This window comes from Varanus komodoensis, unplaced genomic scaffold, assembly GCF_004798865.1.
Source record: "Varanus komodoensis strain SLA01 unplaced genomic scaffold, ASM479886v1 scaffold9, whole genome shotgun sequence".
NCBI lineage: Eukaryota > Metazoa > Chordata > Lepidosauria > Squamata > Varanidae > Varanus > Varanus komodoensis.
Window position 1 is genome coordinate 28,646,734 of NW_025336598.1, and position 11,211 is coordinate 28,657,944.

Below are 11,211 nucleotides of genomic sequence, written 5' to 3' on the forward strand. Positions count from 1 at the left end.
AGGACCCCATAGATCCACAGTGCTTTTATATATGCACATTATCTAGTTGTGCGTGCGCTCACTCGCGCGCGCGCGCACACACACAGAATGAATGAATGAATATGTAGATAAGTGGCAACACTTGACATGGACCAATGATTAAACACAACTCTTACAGCCCTGTAGTTCAGGTACAGGTTAGCAATACCTATTTGGATCAGGCAAACATGATTGATCTCTTACTACAAGGACATCATTGTTGGGACAATTGAAAAAATTATTAGGCTTACTCTAAGGATACAGCATTCTTTCATCTTGATCCAAAATTATATTTACAAGTCTATTATTTTAATTAAACTTTATTTTTCAACACAAATAGGCATATTTTGAAAAAAGTGCACCTGTAGAACATTCCTTTAGATCTAGAAAACAGTATAACACTTTAAAGCACAGGTTCACCAGAAAAATTAAATCAGCATTAACATAAATACTGTCAAATGCACCACCCATTTATTCTAATTAAAGTCTAAACAGCAATAGGTACAGCAGCTGTTGTTTGTAAAGTAATTATACATACTTCTGTTCCAAGGGCAGGATCTAATTTGGCACTAGCACTAATGTAAATCTCATTGCGTTTCTACAATTGACCTATCATGCCAGCAAATGCTATTGGAGTTGCACAAGCATATGTAATTTACTTCAACACTTAGTGCTTCATTCGATAATTCCCTATTTCATTTTCACTTTTATAAATACAAATGTTTATGGTGTACTCCTAACACTAGATTCAAAGGTGTTATGACTAGAACAATTGCACTCTGGTTGTAAACACTTAGACCAGTGTCTCTGTGAGCACCGTCGTCATGATCCTACACTGGCAAACCTGTTACGATTAATGTTCCTTCTATGTGTGTGTTAGTGAAACAACTTTATGAAAACGGGAAACAAATTTTGCGTGTCAGTTGGAGAGGGATATACTACTTACTGTACCAGTATTTAAAACTAAAAAAGTTTTTTAAATTAAAAAAAACAATACTTCATGAAATATTTACTCACTGACATTATTCCCGTGGTATCGAAGTGTTCACATATTTGCACATTAAACAGTGTACTGCAAAGAACAGAATTATTCAAATTAGATGATCACAACTCGGTCTAACAGTGCAATCCAAACCCGGAGACTTACAGGCAGCCAGTGCAGGACAGGAAAAGGGCAGAGGCAGGAATCACTTCTACACTTCCCTTGACCTCCAGAATGCAAAGTCAATTTTAACCATCTAAGTGGCACTGCAAGGCTTCCTTGTAAGACAATAGCAACTTGCTTTCCCCTCTAAAGCCCAGATTGCTATACATTCAGAGCAGATAAAACTATTTGCCATTGTGCTGTGTAAAAACCACTAAAGAAACCACTATAACATACTGTAAGCATATAGTTCTTTTCAGTGATCTTGACTGCAACTGAATCATTAAATAAAATCTTAAATAGTGTTAAATACATTGTTAAATAGTCATTTATAAATGTTAATCTGAAACAAATATGTGGTCTGCAAATTTTACAAATATGAAAAAAATCCATACTTTTCAAGTCCAACTTCTCAAAGAAGGCCACATTATTCAAGTTTACAGTACATCATTTGGTCAGTTATGATGCAGCAGAACACAGAAATAAGAAAGCGTATTGCCAGACTTTGTTTGCCCTTAACTGCTCACATCTATACATTATAGGGCTATTCACATACGCTAATAATACAAATTCGTATATGGGAGCAACTTGTAGTATACATGCATATATATTGCATTTAAATAAAAAATACAGGCGGCTGTGTTGGGTCACTGGGGGAAAATACTCAAAACCAACAGTAGCAATATCACTCTGTTAGGATCAACTAAAAAAGTCACAAGTAATGGCTAGCCTTTTGCATTCACCTATTTTCAGGCAGGATGTTTAGCAAAAGAAATTAAGAAAAAACATGCACACACCTAGGAGAGCTGGAAAGATGAAATAATGTTGACTCCAGTCCACATATAATGCAAACCTCAAGTCTAGCATCTGCAATAATTTTCAAATGGTACAAAAATGGTATAATTAGGTTAGACCACACTTGGTAAAAAAAAAAAAAAAAAGGATTTTAGGCAGCACCGCTGCCCAACAAACAGGCTGCTTTCACTTTGAAAATAACCCAGCAGTTATTTTGATCTGGCTCTGGCAATATTTGGAACACACAAGTCCTTTGTAAGGCAGTAACAAAAATGTGATATTCCTTACACTGGAACTTAATTTTACACCATAGAGTTGGTACAGAGTAAATACAAGCCAAATTGTATGGTGTGTCCTAGTTATTGGAGGACATGCTTCTTACACAGGAAAAATCCCATTTAGGCAGCAGGTCATTGTTCCCCAGTTCTGTGTTCCCTTGTATATTAGTTTCTTCCTCCAGGAGGGGCATTCTCCTCTTGAATATTGTACACACAGACGCAGCCGTGTGAACGTATAGGACTGGGAAGGCTGCCCACAATTTCCCATTTATTGCATTCTGGGTCATATTTCTCAATATTCTGCAAATAGGATCCTTTGGAAGAGGAATAGCCCCCAGTTACATAGATGCATCCATTCATGACAACTGCACCACACTCCATCCTTCGTTCTATCATGTCAGCCTTGTGTTTCCATACATTTTGCTCTGGATCATAGCAGTCTGTGATTGTTGTTTGTCCACCCACAAGATATAGCTCATTTTCCAATGCAATAGAACACAATCCATATTCTACAAGGAGAACAGGTAAAAAGCTTAATAGTAACTACCCTTCTGAAGAACTTAAAAGTGACAGTGGATCTGTCTTTTCATAGGAATATAACATAACAAGAGGACTAGGAAACATAACCAAAGCATGGAATTAATGTATATCAACTGATCTTAGGGGGTTTGGGAATGGATTCTGGTTTGTGAAGCTTTTCTGAGGTATAGCACATTATTGATAATTTGGAAACATTTTTATTTTACAAGAATGTATGTCCTTAAAACTTTTATGTGAATAGGAAACCCAAGTATGATGGGTCCCTCTCAGCTATTTCAATTGCTGAATTACTCCTTACTGCCAGGTTTAGAAAAACTTGCCAACTATTTTAGTTCTCTTTCTCTATCCCATTTTACTGAAATGCAACACCTGTTTCAGCACTGGGTATTCCAGTTCTTCAGGCATCTACCATGTTCAGCTGGTGTCCAAATTTAATCCACACTCCCTTGAGCTGCAATTTCCTATACGCTTCTGCTATAAAGCATATCTCACACAGTTCCATTGGCTTCAAGTTCAAATGGGTAAATTACTGAGGATATCAGATAGTGGAAGGGATGTGCCATCTTTTCCTTTATCTCTTCAAACTTAATCATTGTAAAGCAGGGGTGGGCAGCTGGGGCGGAACCTCCTGTCACTGTGTGCTGCTCTTCGCCGATGAACGGGCAGCACAAGCAAGGAGCAGCAGCAGCAGCGCCAGAGGCTCACGGAGCTGGCAGTGGCCATGTTGCTTTGGTGTGAACCTTGGCAGGCCCCAGGCACTGCCCATCCCTGAGTGTTGTTAACAGACCGTGCGCTCTGGAATGATGACATGACATACTGGTGCAAATCAGCAAAGTGGTATTAGAGATTTTTTTGACAGAGAACGCCAGACAAATGGTTGTGTCTGATGTTCTCTATCAAACTTCTGACTTTAACTGTGTAAGTATAATTAAAACTTACCTGGGTATGGACTGGTGGTGATTATGCTCCATTCATTAATATCAGAGTGATAACTTTGAACTTTGTCATAAGTGCAGCTTCCCCGATAGCCATAGTGACCTCCGGTGACATAGATTACTTCCTTCAGGACACAGGCTGTAGCATTTCCAACCCCTGTTTAATTATACTAACTTTGTGATAGGTTTCCAAAAATGGATGAATTATATGCAACATAATTTCCATCAACAGGTTACTAAAACCACTAAATATATACACATACACACAGATAAAGAGAGAGCTGTATTTATAATAAATTAGTAACTAATTAGTAAAATATAGGTATAACTAAAACAAATACAAAATATTTGAGATTTTAAATATATTCATAATAAAGCACACACTGCAGACATCTTGCCATGTCAATTTAACCGCACTAACACAGTAAATGTCTATTTTTCTGTTTTATGTTAAGAACTTTCAAGATTTGTGTATTGTTTATATATGATTATATAGCTCTAATTTTGTCATGCTTAAAGAAACACAATAGGTATGGCAAGATTTTTTGCTGATTTACTCATGTTAAAAGTGCAAAAGTTTGCAATTCTCATATTTTTGCTGAAGACAATGGGATAGCTGAAAGTGATTTTATTTCCTCACTTACTGAAATATCTTTCTTTTCCAGGTATATTCATGACATAATATCCTAAACCCTTAAATATGTCAAATATAACTAATTTTGACAAATATACAGCTAAAGCTCTTTTTATGAAGGGTAGATTAAGGATGCAATCCTATGACGATTTAGACAGAAAAACATCCTAAAACTCCTAGGATGCCCCAGGCAGCCATGCCTCCCAAGGAATACTGTGAACTCTTCAGACAAAAAAACATTCATTATGTGTAGGACTGTGCCATGAGCAACCGAAGTTTAGGATTGCATTTTGCCTGAATATTGTTCCATGATGCAAACCCAGTTTTCCACTAAATGGTCTAACTTAAATGCCCTACACTTATTTTCATTAGCAGGAGCTTGTAATGTGTTAACTATACTGCATTCTGAAGGAGAAGAAGAAAAGATGTGGAACTCCAGATGCTGGACTGCAGTGTCCTGCAGACTTTGGTAGCATGGTCCACACTGAGGGATGGTGAAAGATGCAGTCTAACAATGGGAGGGACACACATTCCCTATCCATGTTTTAAAGCCTGAGGGGTGAAAAATAAACTGTGCACAATAGGAATGGAGAGGGAAATCTTTAGATCATTCCTGGGCATTTTGGAAGGCAAATACAAAAATACTCAACATAATGATACAATGATAGTTTTGTCACATACCTTTAATCATATTTGCAACAGGGACCCATTTCTTTTTTAAAGGATCATATAATTCTGCTTCTTCAGCCGGAGCCCCTTTTCTGTAACCACCTAAAGCGTAGATACAACCATTCAAGGTAACTGCACAGTGGTAATACCTTGCATTAAGCATAGGGCAGCCTTCAGTCCATTCATCAGTGTCACAGTTGTATATCCACATTATATCAAGTGCTTCAATATTGTCAGTTCTATATCCCCCCGTCACATAGATGTTGGGTCCCAGATTAGCGACCGCATAACTTTCCCTTGCATGGTCTGGCATATCTGCTCCCTGAATCCAAGCGTCAGTTGCTGGATCCCAAACATGCACCTCCGATAAAGGATGCCAATAATACCCCCCGATTACATACATAACAGTTGTAGACCGTGTAGGAACTACTTTTGGATTGGGACTTAATGCTTTACGTATTAGAGACCTGATCTTACTTTCATTTAATCGACATTTCTTGTGCAAGCTTAAGGCTGACCTCAAATACATTTCATCTAAAGCTGTTTCAAAACATCGTAGGAGTTCATAAATATACTCAGTTCTATTATCCACATCATAGGCTATCCACTTAATAATGGGTTCTATTGCTGCTTCTTCTTTCCAAATGCAAAGATTCCTTCTAGAAAGAATAAACTGGAGTTTCTCGCTGCTTATTTCCAGAAATTCTTCCTGCTTCCACACGTCATCAAATCTAGATAATAATAGCCTTCGAGATTCCTTCTCTAGTTCTGGGCAGACATGGTATTCTGCAAAGGAGTGCATCCCTAGGCAGTTGTCAATGTCTAAGTGCCTTATCAGAAACTGCTCACAGGCTTTTTTAACTGAGGTAAACTGTAGGAGATCGGCAGCTTCGAGGAGGCTTTGAACGTTTTTCTTCGTTATTTGGATCTCTGACGTATACGTATAAAACACCAAGGATTCCAGTACTGTGGGGCTGAGCCCAGAAAGTTTGATCTGGTTTTTAGACTTTTCTTTCATATCAGAGGTGAACATAGCTTTGAAATAGTTGCTGCAGGCAGCTAGCACAGCTTTATGGCATTGGAAAGTCACACCCGTTGCACACTGTAGAATAATATCAGTGAATAAGCCTTCAAGATAGAATGTTCTAAATGCTTCCAAGAACTCCACAGGATGAGAGTGATCTTTGTATATGTAGGTATATTCCTCTTGTTTGGTCAGTGCCATTACTGTAAGAAAATATTGGATATGGTAAAGATATTAAACATATGTGAAAACTCCTTCCTATGTACATTCACTCAGAAGTAAGTCCTGCCAGACTTCAATGGGATGACCTTCCAAATAAACACATATGTAATGGCCACGTATCTTGTACAACATTTTGTATTTCCAGGTAAAGGGCACATTTTAAAGTACAACATTCAAGGTGATAGATGAACTTCCCATCCTTACCTTCAAAGTCTTGCCACCTACTCCATCCCTCCACTGTAACAACACATGCTTGCCTGTGACCTCTGCCTGTCTATCTCCACCAGCAGCTATTCAAAAGCCTCCAAATGCCCTCTCAAACAACTCCACCTTTTCTCTTTTTTCTATCCCTGGTGCTTGGATTTGCTTCTCAGGATATAGTGCCATCTTTCTTGCTTCCGTCAGATTCCTCTTCAAAACTCATCTTTCCCATGAAGCTACCTGCTCAGCTACCTGTTCCCATACCATTCTGCAGCATCTCACAAAGCTAGTGCTCTCCAGGTAGGTTGAAGTGTAACTTCCAACATATGGAAGAGATCAGGTTGCCAAAGACATAACTGGATGACTTGCAGTAAGTGGTATAACTAAAAAAATAAAACCCAGCATATTCTTCCACTGTTCTCCCCTTTTGCTCCCTCGTATCAGCTTCTAAACTATTAGGCCTCTGAGGCAGAAACTTGTCCTTTTATATTTTATAAAGTACCACAGCAATGGATAGCTATATAAATAAATACTTCAAGTACCCAGATAAGGGGGAAATGGTTGGGATTTTGTCAAAACATATTATCAACCACATCTGGAAAGGCCAAATATATCCTAGTAAAAAAAAAGGACAAACACTTGTTTACAAATCACATTGAATTAATCTCACTGATAAAAAGTAGAGATTCTCAGCTAAAGTGAGAAAAATATAATTTTGTGATTTATGGGGTTTTTTTTCCACAACTGTCTGTACAAAACCAATTTTATTGTTTATATGCATTTATTTCTTCTTGAGATTACATTGGGCTTTCAGCCTCCTGTCCAAGACTGACTAGGGTGGTATCTGTTTGTCTTTAGCACCAATTGACCTTGGAGAATTTTCTATTTTTCTTAAAAGAAATATATTAATACTGGAACATGAATTAATGTATAACAATGTTTTTCCTAGAGAGTGCAATACAGGAAATAGTAAAAGAAACTAATTTAAAATCTAATAAATGGCTTTTGGCATTGCAATTAGTACAAGGGGGATGTAGGAAAAATACATTGGCTTGGATCCAGATTTATGTTGTGCATATAGGTTGATGGACCCAGAATTCCAATCCTCCTTCCCGTGGCAATTCCTCCAGCCCCCAGAATATGCTACAGAAAGGGCCAGATAACTCATTGGATGGGATAAACTGTGATGCAAGGAGAAAGGGGGTGCCTAAAAATTGGGCAGAGGTTCCTTTCTTTGTTAAGCATGGTTTTACTCACAAGAGAATTTCCTCTTCTGCATCATCCCTCATACACACGCCACAACCTAACCCTTTCACCAGCTCCCTAACTTTCTGTGAAGCATTTGGGGTGAGAGCTCAGGGGCTGCCCTAGGGAAGGAGGAGCCTGCAAATCCTCTTCAACGGATTAAATCAGTTCAGTTGCATGCACGTAAATCAGCATCCAACCTTCGTAAAAAAAACAAAACCGCAGTCCGCCGCACATCTAGCCTGTACTGATGTACACAATTACCATTCATTCAGTGGGGCTTCCCTCTATCACATGTATACGATGCAGTAGCCTCAACTCGGTACACGTCTACTCAAAAGTAAGCCCTTTGAATTCAGTAAGATTTAAGCAGCAATTCTATGCATGTTTAGACTTTCTGGCCGTGGAAAGCTGAGAGCCTTTCTGTGACCCGATACTTTTTTCTATCTAAATATACATGAGGACTGCACCCTTCGTCTCCCGGGTTAAGTGGGCATATTATCTCAGCTCAAAGCCCACTGATTGATTCTAATCAAGCACGCTTACGATCACGCGTAGCAGCGCTCGCACCTAATCAATGCCTGGTGTTACTGTGACACGACCCCTATCGGTGTTTTGCGGAGTAGAATGTGCCCTTCTTAGATTCCCGCTCTCGAATGCGACACCCAGGCGGGGCAGAACAAAATAGCAAGGATTCAAGAAAACAAATACGATAAAAACAAGTGGCATTCGCTCTTTAGGTTTCTGTGGTGGTCCTGCAGGATTAAAAAGCCCCCCTTGTTTTGCGAAACGATGTTTTAAAAGGCTGATATCTACGAGCAAGAGGAGGTCCGAAGTTTATTCACAGCCTTTTAAGAAGTCGGTATGAGTTATGAGTTAGTGGAGGTCGAGGTTTATTCTGGAAACTGTCCGTCAGGTGCATAAACAAAACATAGCACAAATAATCCAATCGACTCCTCTTCCCCGCCGACAGTGTTGACAAGGCGATTTTCTGTGCATGTCAACAAAGCCTCACCGTATCTATCAATAGCGACAGAAGACGACCGCAACGTCCCCCTGCTCGCAATTTGCTAAAGACCCACCTGCTCTCCAGCCAGGTTAACGGGATGGCGCAGACTTTCGCTTGGCCAGCAAGGGAAGGCGCCCGGCGGGTCAGCTTTCAAAAGGAATGAAAACAAAGGAAGGTCGTGCGACGACCCTGGCAATAAAAGGCAATTGCGAGGAGGAGGAAGGCCCCCGACCACACATATTCCAACAGGCCAGCCGGGATTGGTCGGGGGGCACTGTAGAAACGCCTCCCCTGCTGCTCCCTCCATGTGGAGCCGGACGCCCGCCGCAAGTTAGCACTTCGCTCCCCTTCCTAGAGAATTAAGGGAAGGCGCTGAGCACGGGGCGAGGCGCACCCGCGCGGGACAGCGAGCCAGGGGCTTTCTTGCTGCGCGACTCCCGCTCGGTGCTCCCAACAGCCTTTGCCTCATGGGGCAGTCCTCCGGGGCATGCCTGCTCCGAGGCAAGCCCCGTTGAGTCCAGTAACGTTTATTCCCAGTTAAACTGTGTATACAGGATGGCAAATTTAGGATGCAATCCTATGCCCACTTACCAAGGGGAAGGGCGCATAGAAGTCAGTGGGCTTACTCCTGAGTAGACATGAACAGGCTTGCTGTGTTAGTCTCGGAAGAATCGAGAACACCTGCGCGGGCGGGCGAGGGGGTGGCGTGTAACAAACGCGGCGTCGGCCTTGACCTCTCGGCGTTTGCAGCGGCTTGCAAACTTTGCTTGATCCTCGCTGAGCCACCCGCTCGCCAGCACTGCTGGTCAGGAGGATGGCTGCAAGCCAGCAGGTGCGCCCGTTCCTTGCCCCGACACTCCCTCCTACAGTTCAGAAGAGCCAGGAGAAAGAGGCGCGAACGGCAACAATGGTGCTGCTGCTCTTTCCAGAAAGGAATGGAGGAGAGAGGCGAGGCCTTCTGGCCTTCATCGAGCTCGTGGCAGCCCCTCTGACCATCTTTGGAAGAGACACAGCTTCGCTTCCCTGCTTGCCAGCTGTACGCTATAGAAAGAGCAGATGGGACTGGCTTAGGCAGCGGCTCCTATTTTGGTGTCTCAGCTGGCTGCTTCCCCTGCCCATGGCCCTCTCCTCCCAAAAAGGTCATCTTTAAGCATGGGCAGTTCAGCCTCCCCTCCTCCCCACCAGCTGCTTTCAGGAAAGAGTACCTTCCCTTGCAGGGCTTCCACCTCTCTTGCTTTCTTTCCAAGCTGACTGGGGGCTGTCAACATCAGCTGGATTGCCCAAGCTTTGACCCCCCCCCCCCCCACAACACCAAAGCTGGCTCCTGGTGTTTGCAGAGCCCTTGAGCGAGGCACCCTCAGGGGTCCTCCTCCCTAACTGGGGCCACTTTCTCACCACCACTGTCACCAGCTACAGCTGCTCCTCATGCTCTTTCTCACCATTGCTGCCTTTTGCTTAACAGGCAGAGAGCCAGGGTGCAAGGCGGTAGGGCATTTACGACTGCTCCTCCTCAAGACCACCACCACTGCCCCAGCCAGAGCAAGGAGTTTGCAAAGCTGAACAGGAGGAGCTGTTCCAAAGGACCTGATTGCACCTACTGTTATCTCTGGACCTGAGTGATGCCATCAGTCACAGGCAAGTTCAGAAATAAGCAAAAACAGTTGCATCTCCTCTTGTCTCTGGCACCCTGAAATGAAAAGATAGGGAGTTGAACTGCAATTGGTGTTATAAGGCCAATCTGCTTGGCATAGAGTTGAAGTAGATTGGGGGTGGGCAAGGAAGTAGATCTCCAGAATGTTTGGAAGTCAAAATCCCAACTTCCAGTTGTCCTTACATGCTGTCAACTCATCTCGAACTTATGGTGACCCTATGGATGAAAGCACTCAAATATCCTATCTAGGGCAGGCCAGTTCAGCTCTTGTAAATTCCAAGCTATGGTTTCCTTTATGGAATCAATCATTTCCAATCTAATTTCCAGACCACTGGCCATTCTGGCAAGGCCTTTTCAGAGTTGCAGTTCCCAATCCTTGGAGATCAACCAACTTTAGCAATCAATAGATTTTGGTCAGTGCAATAAGATGTCAGAATTCAAACCTGCCTGGAAGTCTACTCTGAAATCTATTCTCCAGATCCTAGATGGAGACTAGGTTATAGCAAGCAAGCAGTGGAGCTGCTTTCTGCCCATGCTCAGTTTATTCTAGCTACTATCACATTCCATTTCTCAGGATTGTGCTAATGTATCCTGTTGAGACACTTGACAAAAGTCCTGTCATATAATCAGAACTTAATGAAATATAGATGATTTTTACAGGACAAGCAAGCAGAAATTAAGGCAATACAATGCCTTATTAATTTAATTATATTTTTATCTGAGCTTTGTAATGCATTAAAATTAATATTTGTGTTTAAAATCTTCCCTTTGATTTTTTTTTAACTGCCGGAGGGAGTTTGATTAAATTGAAAGAAGCAGATAAGGTTACTGTCCAACAGTGGCCAC

The 11,211-nt window shown here is 41.7% G+C and overlaps 1 protein-coding gene across 5 annotated transcripts; it reads right to left on the reverse strand.

Annotated features, from left to right (window-relative positions):
• Positions 1-320: 320 nt before the first annotated feature.
• LOC123017004 (kelch-like protein 23) lies at positions 321-9,490 on the reverse strand. Of its 5 annotated transcripts, none has more exons than XM_044417968.1 (4): positions 9,396-9,490; positions 5,026-6,240; positions 3,715-3,867; positions 321-2,744 (listed from the first exon to the last, which is right to left on the reverse strand). In XM_044417968.1, the coding sequence occupies exons 2-4, from the start codon at positions 6,236-6,238 to the stop codon at positions 2,401-2,403; spliced, it is 1,710 nt and encodes a 569-aa protein (XP_044273903.1). In that variant the 5' UTR covers positions 6,239-6,240; positions 9,396-9,490; the 3' UTR covers positions 321-2,400. The 5 variants fall into 5 exon arrangements, with proteins under 5 accessions (XP_044273903.1, XP_044273902.1, XP_044273906.1 ...); XM_044417967.1 differs by lacking the exon at positions 9,396-9,490 and adding an exon at positions 8,788-8,892; XM_044417971.1 differs by lacking the exon at positions 9,396-9,490 and having other exon boundaries at positions 5,026-5,115; positions 5,491-6,733.
• Between the last annotated feature and the right edge of the window lie 1,721 nt (positions 9,491-11,211).

Coding starts and splice junctions, on each gene's coding strand:
- LOC123017004 (XM_044417968.1), bottom strand. CDS start 6,238: ATGGCACTGACCAAACAAGAGGAATATACCTACATATACAAAGATCAC. Junction 3,868..5,025: donor TGTTGCAAATATGATTAAAG/GTATGTGACAAA, acceptor ATAATTAAACAG/GGGTTGGAAATGCTACAGCC. Junction 2,745..3,714: donor CACCACCAGTCCATACCCAG/GTAAGTTTTAAT, acceptor TTCTCCTTGTAG/AATATGGATTGTGTTCTATT.